Genomic DNA, 21,147 nt, shown 5'->3' on the forward strand with positions numbered 1-21,147 from the left:
CCTGCTCAGCCATGGAAATCCACTGAGTTACCTTGGGCAGGTCATACTTAGAGGAAGACAAAAGCACTTCTGAATAAATAAATAAATAAATAAATAAAACCCATGATAAAATCACATTATGGTCACTATAAGTCAGAAATGACTTGAAGGCAGACAACAGTAACAACAACAATGCCTGAAAAGGTAGGTCCTGAACATGAATCCCTAGAAGAAGCTGGCCTACAACTCTCAGTCTGTCAGTATACTGAATGTGGATTATTAAAGTATAACTGGACAACAGACTGGGTGTTATGAAAGAGTACTATAAGCTGTTTAACACATTATTGATGAGCCACCATGCAAATATGCACTTACAGTAAGACCAGGTTCACCTTTGACTCCTGAAAATCCCTAAAAAGTAAAAAAAAAACAAAATGGCATAAATTATTAAGTACAATATCTTCTGTGATGCAAAAACAAATATAGGAATATGTTAAGCCTTACCCTTGGTCCCACAGGTCCTGGTTCTCCAATTTCTCCTTTGTTACCTCTCTTTCCTTGATCACCTTTCTCTCCATAATCTCCCTGGTTTTAAGATACAGCATGTTTATTCTTTTGCACAATGCCATCATAAAAAGATTCCTTTTGTTATTGCTGCAATGTTAACAATTCAATTCTGTTTTATCAAGAAGGCTATAGATTAATTCAGACAAACAATACAGAGTTAGCCATAAACAACAGAACAATATACAGATTAACATGGAAATCACCTCTCCTCACCCAGGGTCACACTGTGTGTGTGTGTGTGTGTGTGTGTGTGTGTGTGTGTGTCCCCACTCTCTTTCAGGTTAGCATTCTCTGAAGATGACAGCCACAGATGCAGGCAAAACGTCAGGGATAAACTCTTACAGAACGTGGCCACATAGCCCCAAAAACCCACAAAAAATACAGAGTTAACTGTTCCAAGATCTCCCAGAATAATCGATTTGGGGGCATTATATGTGCAACTCTTGCTTGGTTGCTGTGCATAGGAAAAGTCAACCTAAGCATTTTTCTTGAGGATCTAAGAATATGCTTTGGCATTTCAAGTCAACTTCTACAATCCAGCAAATTTCACCTGAAATCAATGAAGATTTTTAGTTGTAGCCTGCACAGCTGTAGTATAACTGTGGCTTTATTCTAGGTGTCTGTCCTTAACTGCCCTGCCCCCATGGCCATTCTATGACTCATGAAGAGTGATGAGGGATCAGAAAGGTGTCTATGGGGCTTGACAGATGGGCAGCTCCGTGCCGCCCTTGTTTGCCCTGCATTGTTGCCACAGCAACCAAATGGTGTGGCAACAATGCATAAAGAAGCAGCCAAAAGCAGCTTCCTGGAAGGGGCGTGATTGGTGCACATCACTTCTTGCCAGAGACTTTTGGGTGATGCACGATGTTCACACCATCATGGCCATGTGGACGGCAGTGAGCCATGATGGCGGTATTTTCGCAAATTAGGGCTGCTGTGCATGTAATTGCCCAGCCTCATCTAGCCCTAGTTCACCGTGAGGATGCTGCAAAATGCCCATCTGTACTGGGCCTATGTCCACATTATCAGATATTAAATGATTACATCATCTGTTGAGACCTCTGTAGGACCCCACCTGATCTCAGTGGAGGACGTAACAATCTTGCATCTGGATACAGGGACATAGCTAGACACTTCCCTAATCCTGAACTGCTCTTCCCAAATACAGAAAGGCTGGAGCTAGGAGGCTGAAGCAACTCTTTGGTAGGTCTGGTGGTTGCTAATCGGCCAGCTGTTCCACATGCAGACCTACTAAGTTACATGGACCATACAAGATTCCAACCTATCTTTGTAGTATTATTATCATAAACATACTTCCAGGTGTCACAGAGTGAACTAGAATTAGCATCTTCCTTAGGGATTTCAGAACTATTTCAAGTCAACTGTGTGATACATAAAGTGATTACTTGATAATTTCATGCCTTGCTTCCCCATAGGAACTAGTACCAAAAGCTTTAAGAGATGCTGATCATAAAAATGTAAATGTGTTCGGAATACACAAAATCGACTCAGAACAGGTTGCATTTGGCAAGCGGAAGGAGCTCCTTACACAATCTGAAGGCTGTGGGGTGAGATAGTGTTATTTTCTAGTTTTGATTCTGGAAGATCTTCAGAGGCATGTTAACATGCTTTAGCTGATATGTGATCCATCCAAATGTCAGGCAGTAGTAATTTTACAATCCCCTCTCTGTATAGTATTCATGAGTGAGTGAAGGAGGCAATTTTTGTTTTTCTCAACATTATACTACAGGAAAACTAGGTCACAATCCTTTATGTTGTAAGGGGAAAGGGCAAGTTTCCTTTTTAAAAAATCCCACTGTAGAACTGTAGAAAAGAATATATCTTAGATGAGCATGCTTCAGTTCAGTAGACAGATATGATATAATCTTGTGAATAATACCAAATCTGATTCTATATATTCTTTGGAAACATGTGATTACTATATGTACTGTAGAGTGCTTCCAAACAATTACAAATCAAAAAGGCATTGTGCATGTCTTTTCTGTTTCTGACAATTTTTGGTAAGGGGAATGAAAGGAAGAAATGAGGCAAGAATGGGTGGATTTAAAGTGGAAGCCATCACTGTTGGCACCCTTCCTATAAGTGAATGAATGAGACAGGAAAGCTGCATAATAAAATGCTCATCTAGAAGCGTCCAAAAGCATATTAAGGCAGGTATGAGGAAGCTTTGGTTCTTCAGATATTTTGGACTACAGTCCTCATAATCTTTTACATTATAAATCAAATGGGATTTTGGGAAGTTCAGCTTCAAAATACAGGGTTGTCCAACTCTTTCTAAAATGCAAAGTTTGGAAACATTTATTTTTTGGATGACATCTTTCAGAATCCTTCGGTCAATAATGGGATTGTAATCCAGAAACTAATTTCTCCAAGATCTGCTTAAAATATTCAAGGAATGTTTTAAATTAGGGCTTTTAATGTGAATGAGCCATCCCTTACCTTAGGACCAGGTAATCCAATTCCAATGGAGCCTTTTGGTCCTGGTAAACCCTGAATTCCTTGTTCTCCCTGAAAATAGCATGGAGACAACATTAAGCTTTGCAAAAGATGGCATATGCTAAAACATAGGGCAATCACAGACTTCTCAATTATTTAGGTCATTTTCTGTTTGAATCCAGAGTTAATTCAACTATGTCTGCTAGGCTTGGATTTTGGTATACCCATATGCCTTCTTAGCAAACATACAGAGAACAAGCATGCACAATAGTGACAGATGTTTTCCAAGACATCTTATCCCTTTTAATACCTCAGCTTTTCTGTCACTTACATATGGAATCCCTCAACAACATATTGCCAAATAAAGAAATAAAAATCCCTGTGACTCAGTTTGTGAGTTTTAGCAGTGACAATATTTTCTTAAGAGCAGTGTTCCCAAACACGGCGCTGTGAACTGATATGCATATGTTCTAGTCACAAGACAAGCTTAAATAATGGGAAACAGTACAGTTGGCCCTTGGTATCTGCTGGGGTTTGGTTTTAGGATTCCATGTGGATACCAATATGTATGGCTATTCATGTCCCATTAAATTCAATGGCATAGTAAAATGGTGTCCCTTATAAAAAATGGCAAAATTAAGGTTTGCTTTTTGGAATTTAAAAAATATATATTTCAACTCGTGGATGGTTGAACCCATGGATATGGAGGGTCGGCTGTATTCTGTTTTATGGCACCAAAGCCTCCAAAACCACTGAGTCCCAGAGATTTATAAGCTCAAGAGTACTATGGTTCTGGTATGTTTCTGACCCAATGAGGACTGAGGACATTTTAACTGGTGGCTAACAGAAAATACAGTTGTTTTCTAAAGTATGGATCTTTCAGTTGCATTACATTGGGCTTGGGCTTGCTTTAAAAGGCTGAATTTTCATGCCTTCTGTTTTGGTCTCCCAATTATTTATAAATACCAGAGTCTAGAAAGATGTGTACTGTGCATCAAAGTGTGCATTTTGTTCCATTTTAAGAAACTGAAATGGCGACAACCAGAGCTGCCCATGGGTAGAGAGAAAGCTCTCTACTTTCTCCCACCGAGGAAAGAGGACTGCTGGGATGTGCACATGTGTGCAATGGTCTTGACCCCCAAGCCAGCATGACATGAAGCTCTCAAGGCCAAAAAACCCCTGAGAGCGTTTATAATGCAATGCCCTCGAAATACACATCAATTGTTGCTCTATTTTGTTTAATATTCTGCCTTATTTTATTTTATTATAATCAAATAAAATTAGTTTGCAAGCTGTCAACTCAGTTTTGTCAGCTGATATATGATATATGATATATATATATTAAAAAGGCCTTCCTCTGAAGCAATAAAACAAATTGGTCAATGAAACATAATGAAAGGGAGAAGAGGTATTTTTAAAAGTTTCCCTCAGTATTTAGTTTCTTACCTTACTTCCTTGTATACCTTCTCCTGGAGGACCCTGTGGACCTGGCATACCTTTTTGTCCTATAACACCCTGTGTTTAAAATGTCAGAAATTAACACAAGAGAAGGAGGGTAAAGAGAGAGAAAGAGACAGAACAGTTTAATGTTATATTATGCCAAAACCCAAAAACAGGTGAAAGGCCCTCCCTCCATTCCAGCTGCCTTGGAGGGAGAGAAACAGCATCTGCTGGACTTAATCCTCTCCTCCCACACTGCCATCCCCCTTTCCTTTTGTGTCATGTCTCAATTAGACTGTAAACCTGAAGGCAGGGAACTAAGGTGTATTTGTTTGGTCTTTTACTTGTAAAGTACCAAGTACAGTGATGGAACTATATAAATAAATGATAATAATAATTACAGTATATGCAAAAACAGGTGAGGTCTGGAGAAAGTATTATGTTGTGACAGGTAGGGGCCTCTATACTAGAAGGGCAGTGAATCTTGTCTGGGTTTTAATCCAATATTTTAAAGAGCTAGCCAAGATGCTGAACCAATCTAGGAGATAGCCTTTAGAATCTTGGACAACTCTTTTAAAGTTTGGACTAAATCTCAGAGCAGATTCATAACTCCAACTGACATGGAAGCCACCAGCCACTATTGGCTTTTTGTCTTTACCACTCTCAAATGCTGGAAGGAACGGAAGGTATTACAAACATACTGGGGCCGGGTTGGATTTACAAACCCCAATATACATTGGGGTTGGCAGAAAACAAACAGTGATTTAATGATGGATCTCTGGGTGAGTTGTGGCACATCAGCAATATTTATTTTCCAATTGTCAGACAACAGCAGCAAGAAAAGACACTCAGAATGAATCCCTGAATTAATTAAATCTTTAATTCTAAGTGCATATCTTCTGAACCTGGTTCCAATTAGTGGATCACCAGGATCTAGTAAAAACACCAGGTAGATTCTGTAAGTTCAAAGTGTGCCTATGCCTGCTATTACTGGTCTATTTAGAAGTTCACCTCAGTTCAAGGGAGGGATGTGAGTATAGGCAATCAGCCTATAGATGTAATGGTCATTATTCAAAGGCTGGCATCGATTAGGCACTGCTAAAAAGAGGAAACATGCCACCAAGAAAAGAGGACAAAGGGGGATACATAAATGCATAAAATTTGCACAGCCTAATTTATATGCAAATATAGAAAGTATTGCCATAATGCAAAGAAAAGACAGCACATACTGGGAAAGACTATGACCAAGTGACTTGCATGCATGTTCAGTTGGCTCTTCAAATGTAGCTATTGATTGATGGGCAGCCACAAGGCCTCTTTCCTTCCTTCCTATGGTCCTTTATATTTAAACTGGACTTCAGCTGGACAACCCTTCAAACAGAGGGTGCCTCCAAACAGAAGACTAGCCTCTGATAGCCCTTCAAACAAAATGCTATCCTCTGTAAAGTGGGACAAATGGCCACTCGATACATATAACTACAATCCCATCATCTTGACCTATCCTTCCTAGAGAGGGACCAGAGATTTGCCCTGTTAAAAGACAAGGGGAAGCCCACTTACAATTCTGAACTAACTGGAATGCTTTTCCAGTTGCCTGAACAAATCTTGCCAAGAAAACCCCATGACAGGGTCACCTAGGGAGTTGAAGGCACATAACAACAACAACAACAAAGGGACAGAATGTTCTTGATCACAGTGCTAACCACTCAGCTAGTCATTTTAGATTTTAATGTTTTGCAGATCGGAGCTTAGAAATACTGTATATACTCATGTATAAGCCTAGAAATTTTTGTCAAAAAAATTGACCCCAAAAAGCTGGGTCAACTTATCAAGCTGGGTCAATGTAAGTAGTGTGTTTTAACTCTTCTCCTTCTCTGCGTAGAGTGGCAAAAGGTAAGAGCATCCTGGGAGCACCTAAAAGAAGCACCAACCCCCTCTATTCCACCACGATGCTGCTTCTGGTCGTTTTGAATGCTTGGGCTGTAAAATGTCAGTGGTGGCATCTCTTTAGTGTTTCCCTTCAAAGGAGTGCCAAGAGGAACTGGGCTTAGAAGGATCTGAATAAGACATTTATGTATGAAGATAGTAAACTTTGTCCTTTACATCCTTTATTACATGCCCCTAAGTTTTATGCTTGACTTATCCATGAGTCATATCAAAAATCCATAGTTCTGGCCCAAAACTTGCCCTCAGCTTATACATGAGATTGACTTATAGTCGAGTATATATGGTAGTTAGTTGAAAATTCATTAAACATTTCAACAATTTTAAAAATTGTCAATTTTAATTGTTAGGTGCTAACAATGGCCTGATACAGACGAACAAAAGTGACCTGCTTGGGCCGATGTAAGGGTGTCCATACCTGCTTGGGCCGATGTAGGGGCGTCCATGTAAGGGCATCCATATGCGCCCAGCCCTAATAGTGATGCCCATGTGCCATCTTGCTGTGGCCCTGCCCACACGGGCATGCGATGATAATGCACAGGCATCCACACACCCAAACGGCACTCGTCGGAAGCGGCAGCATCAGGGCGCACGAGCACCATTATGGCGCTCCTAAAAAGAAGCTGCTCTAGGCAGCTTCTTTTTATGGATTGCATCGGTGCCACGCAGTACGGTTGGCACAGCACCAACGAGGGGAAAAACAGGCGGCATGGAGCCACCCGTCTGTATCCCCCCAATGTTAACATTTTGAATTAGACTTAATGTTCTGTATCCATTTTTTCATTACTTTTGGGTGGGGTATTTTTCAGCAGGTTGACTATTTCGGGATTTGTTCGTTTTTTACTAATTTTAATTGCTAGATTTAAAAGTAATATGCCAATGCATTAATAATGATTATCATGAGAGATCAATGTCATAATTTTGTCCTAATATTTCAAAGTTATAGTTTAATGCTAACAAATTAATATAAATATTGTCATTTCCAATGTCTGGAGAGATCTGAACCATGTATGTAATTGTAGATCTTTATAAAGGTATTTTCATTCACCTTAGGACCAGGTATTCCTATTCCCCTTTGTCCAGGAGGCCCTGGGTGTCCTCTTGGTCCTTGTTCTCCCTAAGGGGAAGAAAGAAAGAGTTCCAACTTCAATTTTCAGTTAAAAATTAGACAAAAAAGATAGTTTGACTGGATACACTTAACCAGACACACCCATGATTCGTTTTTTAAAAGGTAAAGCCCCTTTGAAGAAACCTGTCAAGAAAACTGTGATAGAGTTGCCTTAAGGTTGCCATGAGTCAGAAATGACTTGAAGGCAAACAACACACACACACATAGAAATATACACATACAACTGAAAGATAATAGTAAGTACAGTCTAATACAAGGCATACAGTATTTTTATATGCTGCATTTCATCATCCCACAAAGTCCTCTGGATTTATTTTCCTTTTACCTTAAAGTCTCTAGACTTTAAATTAGTTAGTATGGTTGGAGCTCTGGGAAAACTAGCCCATTTGTCCATAAGGCATTATATTCTGAACTGTTACGATGGGTTGATTTTTCATGGAAGAAGTAAGAACGTGTCCCATTTTGGTTCTGTGTTCTTGCATTCACAGTTAGTGCTCCTACAATTACAGTGTGATACTATTTCAGCAAAATCTGAATTTTTCTATTTTATTCATAAATGGGGAGGTCCTAGAAGTATTTTTATGGATGTTATGAATACTTCTCAGAGAGTCAGTGTGGCTTTGTGGTTTGAATGTTAGACTACAACTCTGCAGACCAGGGTTCAATTGCCCACTTGGCCATATAAACCCAATATAAACCCAATGGGTGGCCTTGGGCATGCCACATACTGTCAGCCTCAGAGGAAGGCAATGGCAAACCTCCTCTGAAGAAAATTTGTCAAGAAAACCCCATGATAGCTTCACTTTAGAGTTGCTGTAAGTTGGAAATGACTTGAAAGCACACAGCAACAGCAGCAGCAGCAGCAGCAGATAGTTTCCACTTTTCTTAACTTGGCTTGTCCAGCATACCACAACTGAACTCATATTGGCATCTAGGAGTATGCCTTTAATTATCTAGAACTATGTGTGCATTACCTAACTGTTAGATGTCATGATCAATGTTAGTCTAGCATTAGCCATACAACTGCCTTGTGGTATATCTGAAGGTCTATTTTATAGCTATATGTGCATTGGAAACTTAATGCTGACTCTGGTTTATGTAGAATGAATAAACATATATGTTCAGTCAGATAATGTAGTAAATATAATATTCTGCTCCTACATAGTGTATACCCTTGTGTATGAAGAGGCACATGCATGAAGGCATTCAAATACTGTAAACAAAATGACCTTGCCTTCTTGTGCTCAGAGGCAAAATATATGCCACATGCTACCAGAAGGTGGTGGCAGAGGATCCATAAACTTCTGTATGGTTTCTTTGCATGCGGAAAACTGTGGATCTCCCACCACCACCACAAATACACAAACATGTATACTTTGCAGGCTTCTCTTCTATGTGACATTACTTGGGAGTAAGGTACCATGAGGTCTAACTACCCTAAAGGCACTATATCCTGTCTGATCTTGGAAGCTAAGCAGGGTCTGCTTTGGTTAATGTTTGGATGGGAGGCCACCAACAAATACCTGGTGCTGTAGGCTATATGTCAGAGAAAGGAACTGGCAAAACCACCCCTAAGTAATTTGTGCCTAAGACAACCCTATGAAATTCATGAGGTCATCATAAGTTGACAGGCAACTTGAAGGCCTATTCACACACACAAGGTGTACTGAACCCACTTTCCTTAAGTTGGGGTGGTCAATCTTGGCAACTCTGGGGCCAACCTAATGCCCTAAGGACCTTCTGTGGGCTGCACAGACTGCCAAAACAAAATGGGAAGGCTCCAGAAAACCACTTCTAAAAATGGAGGGAGGGGTTCATTTTGTTTTGAAACATTAAATAATGCTTAGGAATTGTGATGTATATTTAAAAGGTAAATCACTGCTCCTTCCTTCCTTCCTTCCTTCCTTCCTATTCTATTCATTTGTCTTTTTTCTTTTTCCCCCCTCACTTTTCTTTAAGTCAATATAAATTCAGCCCTCCATGTCCACAGATTATGTATCCATGAAATCAACCATTGATGGCTTGAAATTTTTAATAAAATATATAGAAGATTCAAAAAGCAAATTTTGATATTTACCATGTTATATAATAGGGCACCATTTGACTACATCATTGTATTTAATGGGACTTGAACATCCACAGATTTTGATGTCCAACTGGGGAGCGGTCCTGGAACCAAACCTCAGTGGATACCAAGGGCCCACCGTACACAGTAGGCTGCTTATAATTCTGAGTCAGGCAAGCATTCCCTCCACCTTGTACAAGGAGTTTAAAGACAGATTTGCCAGAATCTATCCAAATCTATTTCAGGTCTTAAAACTGCATTGACTTTTCTTCCTATCCATTTCTGTCTTGCTGACTTCAATTAATAAATAATGCACTTCATTTCATCAAGAGCTACTGTGTGGTGTCATGATATGAGCCAGAGGTACCTTTATCCGTCAGCTCTCACAATTCTTTACTACTGGCCTGATAGATAGGGTTAATACGATCTGAGAGCCAAAGTATCTAGAGGTCCAAAGAACTGACATCCCTGGGTTAGACAGTGGGCTAGACAGTCTAACCCCTGAGTTAGATAGTGTTGAAAGTAGATCAAGGAAATATAATTTGTGGCAGCTGGTGACTTCCATATGAGAGGGTGAATCTGATCTGGATTTTAGGCTGAATTTTAAAGGAGCTACGCAAGGTGTTGGACTATTTACGGCATCAGTTTCCCTTAGATAGCTCCTTTCACATTCAGGCTAAACTCTGGTGTGGGCAACACTAGGCTACTGACACAGAAGCCACAATTTACGATTAGGTTCAACTCCCAAGAGAAATTTGAACATTTTTGCAGTGGTGTTTTGCATAAGTAAGCAGTATAGAGTGAGCATTAAAGCACCACTCCTCTGCGCTGCTCATCTAGTCAAATAGGTAGCTCTCATGGCTACATTTCATTTAAGAAGAAAACATTAGGAGTTCTTGCATCACTTCCTTGGGTTCTGTGGGGCCAATTACAAATGAACATTGCAAACACAATTACAGCTTTAAATCAAAATTTAAATTTAACAGCAATAATACAACAAATTCTTTACTGCAGCCAGCACATAGTGAAACTATGGACTCCACAAGGCATTAGTGAAGACATGCTTGCAGAAACCTTGCTGCCTTAGTTATAGTAGACAATCTCGAAGTCCTCACTGATGCTGACAAGGGCCCAATTCTTATCCCTGGCAGACACAGCTTCTCTTCCCTCCTCCCACTCTCTCTCTCTCTCTCTCTCTACAGACTCAACTGGTAAGCACAGCCTGTTTCTTGGTATCTCCCAAGCCATATAAACCAAACCAATAATTCAATAGGATTAACACTCTGATCAACAATTCTCCTTGGGTCCAATCCCTGTCAGACTGCCTGCATGACCTCCCACAGCAAACCTAAACATCTCCAGTTTTCTCTATAGTCCCTCTCAAAATGGGGACAGAAAATGATATTGTGTCACTTCCCATTGGCATTTTGAGATGGATTGCAGAGGAAAAGGGAAGCATTGGGGGGGGTACTACAGAGTTCTGGAGCGCTTGTGGGATAAGGGGTATTTTCACGTGCTTTGCCACTTTGAGAGAGTTCTGTATGATTTGGGGGCAAAACAGTTGTAAAAGCATGATGATTTTTTGGGAGGATGGGATGCTGGGGAGCTTTAGGGGCCACAAAAGTGGAATTCAGGAACTGTGTGAACCCTGGGGGCTGCAGTCTACCTGCCCCCAATGGAATGTGTCTGTTGGCTTAATTTTTTTCAGGAAAGCTGAAGGCAGCCGAAGAGGTAAGCACACAACAAAGACATCTGCCAGTACATTCCCCTATCCTTATAATCTCCCACCTATGCTTTCACCAGGCAGAGGAGAAACTATACTTTCCAGGGTTGGCCCAAGATATATTCTCCACCAATCCTCATATAGAAACTAACTGGACTGCCAGTGAATGGAACAGCCATCTCCACCATTTGTTGTTGTTAACTGCCTTCAAGTCGACTTCAACCTATGGTTGAACATCCACAACCTATGAGTGAGAGACCTTCAAGTCACCCTGTCCTCACCCACCCTACTCAGCTATTGCAGATTCATGGTCATGGCTTCTCTGATTGAATCTATCCATCTCCACCATACCTGAGGGCAACAGGCACATTTAGGCAAATAAGAGAGGCCCTGAGATACATGTAGCCCATTCTCCAACAGAAAACAATTTGATCCACACAGCTGGGATAAAAAGAACCATCCTTCAGCTCTTTTCTGGAATTGAGTTTGACTCCAACAGGCCAAGTATTTTTTAAGAATGATAATCTTCCTGCAGCTGGTTCAGCCTCCACTCCAGGGACTATGTTGGTGGTTTCAGTTACTGCTCTTTTATTTAGTTAGAATGACAGGGTTGGTTATTTCTCCTGTTATAGCCTATATTTAGTTGATGGCTTTTAAAAACTTGGTGTTTGAATGGCATCTACTTGCACCATATATTCAGTTGTGATCACACCCCTGCTCCTTTGCCCTTAATGTCTACCCTGTATACAACAAAATGGTTATGCCTATAGTGTTGTTCATGCATCCCACAGGCAATTTTGTGTGAATTGGGCCTCTTGTTATGTAAAATTCCTCTTCTCTGTTATGCACATATGTAAGCCATCTCTCAAGGCCAGAGAACAGAGCTCCAATTGAGCTCAGAGGAACATTCTGAAACAGTGATGTTTCGTGGCATTCCAACTTGACTTGTATGTAAAATTATTACTAGAGGGCTCTTTGGTTAAACAAAGCTGGTTTAAAGCTGGAGAATGGAGCAGTGTAGTTTCAATTAGGCATGACAGCTGGATGGGGAAATGACCCTTGGACATGATTCCCCTTCCTTTTCAAAACATCAGTTAAAACAAAAGAATAATGAAGCTCACTACTATGTTTCTGAAAGCTGAAAATGACAGCAATTTCTACACTACATTTCAAGGACTTAAAATGTTTCAGACAGTAGTTTAAATTTTGTTAGTGACTTTATGCATGTAAATATGGCTTATGTGCAAGTATATTTGTTTTTGGATAGAGTGCAGGGATCTATTCTGTAGCCCTTTGCATACCCTCCAAAACCTCCTTCCCCAAACAGTTTTCAAGTGGTGGTGGTGAGAGACTGCTGTTGTTGGCTAATGGTGGAGAGGAGACAGAGAGGGGAGGCAATTCCAGCAATGCAGATGGAGCTGGTCTGGCCTGAGAGGAAAGAACAGGGAGGGTACACTCTGGGGTCAATCACATGTTGTTGTGTTTTCCCAGAATGATGCGAATATCTGCACTCACGCATTCCGGTTTTGTTATTCACACTATGACATGGCATCAGTCTGCATCTTTTCAGGATTTTAGAAGAAGCTGGCAGCTGAGGAAGGGAGGATACCCCATTGTCAGTCCTGGACTTGTTTGTTGTCCATGGTCTGGGTGGGTGGGGGGAACACAACACTTTCCTCCCGGGGAGCCCCTGGAAGCCATCCATTGGAACCAGTTGTGCAGGAAAAGAGGAAGAGGAGGAGCTTTTCTTTATAAAGCCAGCCAGAGCCTCGCCCCACCAATGAGCCAAGGATGCGAATGTATTTGGAACCCATTCAATGTATGCTTAGTTTAATCCAGGACTGTTCTCATCATTATCCACACTGCCAACGATGCAAATCTTATTTAAAAACTCAGAAAAATTCCCAGCTTCCGTTGCCCTAGGTTAAGTGGGTTTTTTGGCTTCATTCTCTGAAGATGTCAGCCACAGATGCTGGCGAAACATTAGGAATAAACTCTTCTAGAACATGGCCCAAAAAACCCACAAAACACTATGGATGCTGGCCATGAAAGCCTTCGACAACACCAACCTTTGTTATTTGCAAAAGTCATAATCAATGACTAATGATTTTACTTGTTAATTCCAAATTCAAACAGATTCAAACAGGCTCATACAGATTATAAGAGGGATGTTCTCATACAGGAAGAAGTTGAGATTTATGATTAATACTAAGAAAATATAGCTTTTTTAAAAAAAATAATAAACAAAACTAAGGACATAATTAAGAGTTTACAGTATAAGCAAATGCAAGGGTCTAAATATTTTAAAGACACCAGCTCCTGTCTGATCTTGGAAGCTAAGCAGAGTCAGTTCTGGTTAGTACTTGGATGCCAACAAATACCAGGAGCTGTAGGCTATATTTCAGAGGAAATAACTGGTAAAACGGCATCTGAGTATTCCTTGCTTAAGAAAACTGTATGAAATTCATGGGGTTGCCATAAATCAACAGGTGACTTAAAAACATATACCCACATTAACTGGTGCAGTTTATAAACCAACATAGCTTCAGTGTTGGATTAGGTCACTAGGAGGCCAGGGAAGAACAACTGCTAACAGTGTGTTGTAATGGCGAGGTAATGGTTTGAGTGTTGGACCAGGACACTGGGGGACCAGGATTCAAATCCCTGCTTGACATAAAAATCCACTGGGTGATTCTGGGCAAGTCATTTTCTCTCACCCTCAGAGGAAAGCAAAAACAAACCTCCTCTGATAGCCTTTAGGGCTGAAGGGCAGGGTATAAATACCATAAATAAATAAATAAATAATGCCAAGAAAACCCAGTGTAAGTTTTGTCATGAGCCAGAAAATGGACTGCAGGCCCACAACAACAAGAACGGCTCCATCTGCATTTCAGAAATAATTCAGTTTGACACCCTTTTAACTGTCATGGTTCAATAGTACAAAATCCTAGGAATTGTAGTTTTGTGAGATGTTTAGTCTTCTCTATCAGACACCACGGGTACCACAAAAAGCTAGAGTTCCTAGAATTCCACAGCACTGAGCCATGGCATTTAAAGTAGTGTCAAACTGGATTATTTCTGCAGTGTGGTGCAGCCAAGGAATTATATATTAATACAGCACATAATACCTTCTGTCCTGGATCACCTGCTCCTTTAAGGCCTCTTGGTCCCTGAACCCCAGGCAATCCTCGTGGGCCCTAGAATCAGAATAATATAAACAAGTCAATCTCACAAAAAAGATAGGATAGAAAAATCATAGGATTAAGAATTAATTCAGTAGAATTCATTTAGAATTTATTTAGGAGACTCGGAGGGACCATAGCTCACTGGCAACACACTTGTTTTGCAAGCAGGATCAGGGCAAGACATTTTGCTACCTCCAGCACAGCAGCAAAAGTCTCCTCTGCTACCCATCCAAGTCACACGAAAGTAACCAGGGCTATATCAACACTGCAGAAATAATCCAGTTTGTCACTACTTTAATTGCCATGGTTCAATGTTATGAAATTCTGGGATTTGTAATTTGTTGTGGCCCCAGAGCTCTCTTATAAAGAAGACTAAATGTCTCACAAAATTTCAAATCCCAGAATTCTACTGCATTGAGCCATGGCAGTTAAAGTGGTGTCAACCCAGATTACTTTTGCAATACAGATGTAGCCCAAGTTATTTTGGCTCATGAAGTACCTCTCCTCCTTCTTTAGCAATAAAAACACTGTGATAACAACAATAACTATTTCCTGACCTTTCATGACACCCTAACCAGCCAAGCCTAGGAAAGACCCCTGCCTGAAATATTAGAGTTGTTGCCCATCAGTGGAAACAATACTGAATGGATAGACTGAGCATCTATTGTTGTATGTGACAGCTTTATATTTACAGTATAGCTTTGTTCTTTTTTTTTTTCAGAAGCAGAAGCAGCAGCAACACTGTCTGTTTTATGATTCTGAGGACAACTTACTGATGGACCCGGAAAGCCATCTCCTTTTGCTCCAGGAGTTCCTGGTGGTCCAATTAAACCTGGAGCACCCTAAAAACAGATAAAAATCATTAATATAAATCTGACATCCTGAGTGATAAAGATAGTGTTTGCATATGCCGGTCAATCATAGCATGGAAGTATGGAATCATGTTGCATTCCTGTTTGAAAGTAAACAGAAAGATAGATGGAGACTACTGTTGGAGAGAACACCACTGAACAAAGCATTCAAGATTCAGCTCTTAACAGGCAGTACACAAGTTGTGGGCTGCTTAGACTGTAACATCTTGCACTTTAAAAATGCCCTAGAGAAGACTAGGAAAAATTTAGGTGTGCCAACTCCCTCCTACCTGGGGAGCTTCCAAGCAACTAGAAAGAAATGATGGGAAGACAGGAAGTGTTTATAAATGGAAGCCAATGACATTTGAACCTCTTTAAAAAGACAGGTCTCGCCAGTAGAATATAATGACTCCTATATTGGGGGGGAGGGAGTGTTTGAATCCATTCTGGGTTTAGTCCAAACTATACAAGAGCTATGTTTGTTGTTGTTGTGTGCCTTCAAGTCCTTTCCAATTTACAGCAACCCTAACGCAAATCTATCACTGTATTTTTTTTTTTTGGCAAGTTTCTTCAGAGGGGGTTTGCCATTGCCATCCTTTGAGGCTGAGAAGGTATGACTTGTCTGAAGTCATCCAATGGGTTTCCATGGCCAAGCAGGGATTTGAATCCTGATCTACAGTCATAGTCCAAACGCTCAAACTACCATACCAACTATCTAAGAAGCTGCATCTATTTAAGGGGAAAGGGTCAGTGCTTTGAATTCAAACTAAAATTCAAAGTAGGTATACCACTCTGCTGACATGGAAGCCACCAGCCACCACTGAGTCCTACTGGTTGGAGATGATGAGAGTTGCACTGCAAAGTATCTGCAGGGCATACTATTGAGGAAGGCTGGTATATGATATAGCACTGGAGAGCTACTGTTCAAAATAGCAGAGGAGGACTCCAGAGGTCATGTTGGACAGGTCTAGGTCCTCAAGTTTGTCTAATGGATCTGCATTGTTGCCAAAGTCTAAAAATACTGAGCAGTTTCACTATGAAAGAAGAAAATCTGAAGGCAGAGGGCTTCTTTTCTATTTTGATTTTCAAATTCCTTTCCTGGAAAGAGATGCCAGACACATGTTTTCATTTTGGTGAGCATCCCAAGCAGGATAACAATAATCTTCTCTTAGGAAAGGAGGATTCTTTCTATAGCTTCCCCTTGTTATTAGAAGGAATAATATTCCAGCTTTTTCATTTCACACCAAATCTAAAACATATTATCAGAGTTCCTTCAGATGGCATGAGGGCAATCAAGTGTTTGAATGTTCCCCTAAACAAAATCAAATGCCAACAAAGAAAAAATCTTGCACATGCACAACTGGCATGCTATGGGGATTACCATCATGATGCTACTGGAGCTTATCTGATTGTGTCATTATTCTTCTTTTATATAATGCCTTCTCTGTATTAGTCATTCAGCAGTGATATCTTGTATTATGAATAGATACTAAAGGGTTCACAAACTACATAAGAACCACTAGCTTTTCTTTTGACCCATATCACAGGTTTCTTAAAAGCCACTATTAAATTCAGGGTCAAAATCTAGTTCAAAGAATACAGCAAGAGGAGTGTATGTTCTCAATGATCATCATATTTTCCATTCCACAATATGATTACCTGAGAAATACAAATGCCTTCGCAATCAAGACTTGCAGCTTCAAAAGCTTGCAACAAGTATATTGTGCATTTCGGTTGCCCAATAAAGGTATTTGTATTTGTTCAATGGCCAACACAGCTACATGCTTTCTAAATTAAATCCATGTTTACATTCCAATGATCAATCACAAAACAAAGCAAGTTAAATGCCAGCAATGTGGGGGAGGAAAATCACATTTTATGACAGAGATATCCTTCACCACTTGGTGGAGCACCTCTGAAAAACATGATAAATTCATTATTTATTTTGACACTCAGATGATCAGAGCCCAGTTTAAATGCTTCCTCTATGATGCCTATGAGTGTGTGCAGAGAGCAGTAAGTGTTATTGCCTCTTTTTATTATTACTTTCTGGGATTCTTCCAAGCCAAATTAGGTGCAATAATTTTTAATATATATTTGCATATGTAGAGCTTTTAAATACCCAAACTGCATCACCAGAAGCATGAAGGACCAATAATGAAAATAATTTGAAATCAATAGATTGCCTAGTCTCCCCTGCTATAGTTCTGCCTTAACCCTGCCCTCTCCTGCTGCAATCATGAGGAAAATGCCTCCTCTGAAAATAGCAGGGGAAAGAAAGGGTTAGGTTATCTTTTTATGGCTAATTTAATCCTATTAATTGTCTCCCCCCCCCCCCCCCCCGTCCCACAGCAGTTTACATCATTTGCAGTTTTATAAAACTACACCCTAAATGGAAAGCCACTAGGTGGTTTGTGGAGTGGGCATTACAGCAGGATAGAGGAGGCCATCCACAGCAGGGAAGGAACAGTAGGAGAGGCCTATTGCTTTTCAGGGACAAATGGACTGACACTGTGGGGAACAGAGTGCAGGGCTACATAAGCTTTTCCTCTGATCTGGCACAGCTATTCTCACGCCTCAGTGTTGTAAACACTTTTGGATGTACTTAATCTCAAGTATCTTTAAGAGTTACCACGCCACCTTTAAGTGTTTGGAGGCAAGAGACTAAACCGCAGATTGTAAACAGTTTGGGACAAGGGCGCTATTTGTAATTACATTTTTATTACTTTAATTAATTGGGATATTACTTATGTGATCAATAACAAAAGCCAGAGGGTGCCAAAGCAAACTAGCTGAAAATAATTAGAATTCTAATAAATCGAGAGAGAGAAAAAAAAGCACTAGGAATATGTCCTAAACTGAAGAACAAATAGTCTGTGTTAAGAATCAGTTATTCTCCTCCTGTTGGCGTGTGTGTGTGTGATAGGAAGAATCAAAAGCAGTAGGTCCTCAATAATATTCCTGATTTGTTAACTGTTAGTAAGCCAAAGTTTTCTATTTTCTGTCTAATAGAGGCCAAAATCTTTTTTGAAATACTAAAATGAGTCAAGTGTAGGGACAGATCTTATTGTTCTCATTGAGAAAGGGTTCTTAACATGTTACAAGAGCCTATATGCCATTTTGTTTGTGTGATTGATTGATTGATTGATTAGTATTTTAAAAGTTTTTAACAAAAAAAATCTAGCTGTGGAAAATATCACACTTTGCTCAAAACAAGTAGTTGTGGACAAATCTGTTGTGTTTGTGAAAAATTGTTGGTTTTCTGCAGAAAAAAATTGCTTTACACAAATACAATATTCTTGCAAAATGAAATTTTCAAATAAAAAACCAAAAATGTGAAAAACTGTTTTTTAAAAAATGTTCAAAAATTATCTTAAACTTACCCACCAGAGAGAGCAGTATTGAACTTCCTTGTCAATGTGTACAAGGATTGAATAAGCAAAGAGTTAACAACTTCATTAGGAGGAGGGAAAGGGTATTTGGGCTGGATGCTTCTTTCTATTTTCATTAACTATGGTAGTAGAATTCAAAGACAGCCATGATAGTCTGGAAAATCAGTTTACAAAGGGATCTGGTAGCACCTTTGAGACTAACTGAAAGTAAGAAGCTGGTAGCATGAACTTTTGTAGACTTAAGCCTACTTCCTCAGATGCATCTTTGCATGTTCATTAACTATGGCTTATCAGGTTTATCCAGTCCTGAACAATGGTCAAAACCATGCAGTGTGTGTATGTGTGGAGGGGGTGTACACATACACAAGTTACACTGATCATAATCAATGTTTCTCATTATCTGCCACAAAATCACTTCAATCTTTATTTTAACTTCTTTGTATTTAGTAATATTCAGTTCATAGTTTTTTGTGGGGTTTTCAGGCTATGTGGCCATGTAGCCCAAAAACCCCACAAAAAAAACTATGGATGCCGGCCTTGAAAGCCTTCGACTCCACAATATTCAGTTCACTTGTACATATTTTATTATATTAGAACTGCTCACCTGAGGTCCCACAATTGAAGGTCCAGGATTTCCATCACTTCCAGGAGGACCTGGATATCCCTGTTCTCCCTGAACATAAAAACAAATGTCTTTATTTAAGCATTTGTAATGGGGCGGAGGGGGGAGGTCCCTAGTTCTGGTATTTATTCCTTGCTTCTAAAATCACAACCTGAGATCATAGATGTACAAATCACATATATGCCAAAATTGCAAAGTAATAGGGATATATTACAGTTGATTTTGATAGGAACTGGACTAAAAACAAAACCATGAAACCACAAAAGCCAAGGTCCATTCTATGTTCAGAGATTAGAAAATAACTTCTTTGTTTACTGTGGTGGCCAAATCCCCCAACCAGTATGGCCACTCTCCATGCTGGGGCAGAGGATTCTGAAAGTTGAAGTCCCCTCCCCCCCAAAAAAGATTACTCAATGCCTATTGATAAAAGTCCCTTCAGTCCAAAAGATCCTAGTTCTATCTTTAGCATCTGCAGGTAGGGCTAGGAATAATTCCTGTGTGAAGCCACAGACAATCTCTGCTAGTAAATGTAATAATTGTGAATAGGATAGATCAATAGTCTGACTTGGTATAAGAAGATCCCTTTGTTCCTCTTAGCACTCTCTTTGTGCAAGCCTAATCTAAGTGCATATTACATTTTTGCACTCCTTTCTACCTTTGACAACCAAATAAGAAGTCATTTACCTTAGGGCCAGGTAGTCCACGAACTGAAGGTCCAGGGTTACCAACTGCACCTTTGATACCAGGTTCACCCTGTAAGGAAAGAAATGACCAGTCACTGTAACTGTCCTTGGGTGTGAAATACATTTGTCATGTACAAACTGATGGCAACATATTAAAAAAATGGCAAAAATTCCAGATCTGTTGGCTGGTTTTTCTGTTGTGACTGTGATGTCCCCACACTGGTGTCACTTGATGCGGGACTGCTGGAGAATGGCAGTCAAAAGGGCATACTTGGCCTTCTCCTTCATTGTGGTGGCAGAGGTCTCTCATGAGGAGGCCTCGCTGCCATGGCAAAGCCAGGAGGAGTGCAGCGGGAAGAGGGCCACTGGGTGTCACCCTCTTCTATGGTATCACCCGGTGCAGACCACATACATCCTACCACCTAATGATGCCACTGTTTAGTGAAAGATCATAAAATATTTTGTTAACAAGAAAATTAACTCACCTGATGAACAAGTATTTCAGAGGGTGGACACAGCTTAGTGATACTTAGGAGAAGATCCACTGAAATCCACAGGCTTAAGGTAGCCACAGCTACTCAAGTATGACTAAGTCTGTATTCAGCCTACCCTATTTGCTGTTGAATTTGTAAATTCATAGAATCACAACATTAGAAATGATTTCTGGTTTTTGAGCTAAGGCAATCAGGCCACACTAAATTATTACTTCTATTACACCATTTAAAAGAAATGGCTGGATTAATAACTATGTAACAATTTTATTCCCCTTTGCTAATGTAACAATCTCTGTGGCCAGGATGCACCTTAGATGATGATAAATTAGTTTCCATCCTGTGAGCTCAAGGCAATATACATGGCTTTTGTCCTCTCCATTTGAGCCATACAAAAGAGCAGGTTAGGCTGAAGAACAGGGTTTTATAGCTTGGGAAGAGACTAGAAACTAGATCTCCCAAAACACAGTTCAGTATTTCTAGTCATTACACAACATTAGCTCTCCACACGCTCATTTGTTTGTCCATTTTTTAAAATTGTACTTATATCCCACCTTTCTCCCAAAATGGGATCCAAGGTGGCTTACAATATTTTTTAAAAGATCCAGTTTAAAAACAT

General features: G+C 40.0%; 1 protein-coding gene across 1 annotated transcript in view; it reads right to left on the reverse strand.

Moving 5' to 3' along the window:
- The window catches only part of COL28A1 (collagen type XXVIII alpha 1 chain), an 86,289-nt gene that overhangs the window by 6,722 nt on the left and 58,420 nt on the right, over nucleotides 1–21,147 (reverse strand). Inside the window, exons 21-29 of the mRNA XM_042472066.1 lie at nucleotides 20,039–20,107; nucleotides 19,337–19,405; nucleotides 15,263–15,331; nucleotides 14,433–14,501; nucleotides 7,436–7,504; nucleotides 4,450–4,518; nucleotides 3,007–3,075; nucleotides 484–564; nucleotides 355–390 (exon numbers count right to left, since the gene is read on the reverse strand). Of these exons, the coding sequence (XP_042328000.1) occupies nucleotides 355–390; nucleotides 484–564; nucleotides 3,007–3,075; nucleotides 4,450–4,518; nucleotides 7,436–7,504; nucleotides 14,433–14,501; nucleotides 15,263–15,331; nucleotides 19,337–19,405; nucleotides 20,039–20,107 (600 nt within the window). The remainder of the gene's footprint in view (nucleotides 1–354; nucleotides 391–483; nucleotides 565–3,006; nucleotides 3,076–4,449; nucleotides 4,519–7,435; nucleotides 7,505–14,432; nucleotides 14,502–15,262; nucleotides 15,332–19,336; nucleotides 19,406–20,038; nucleotides 20,108–21,147) is intronic.

The sequence above is a fragment of the Sceloporus undulatus genome, chromosome 6, assembly GCF_019175285.1.
Source record: "Sceloporus undulatus isolate JIND9_A2432 ecotype Alabama chromosome 6, SceUnd_v1.1, whole genome shotgun sequence".
NCBI lineage: Eukaryota > Metazoa > Chordata > Lepidosauria > Squamata > Phrynosomatidae > Sceloporus > Sceloporus undulatus.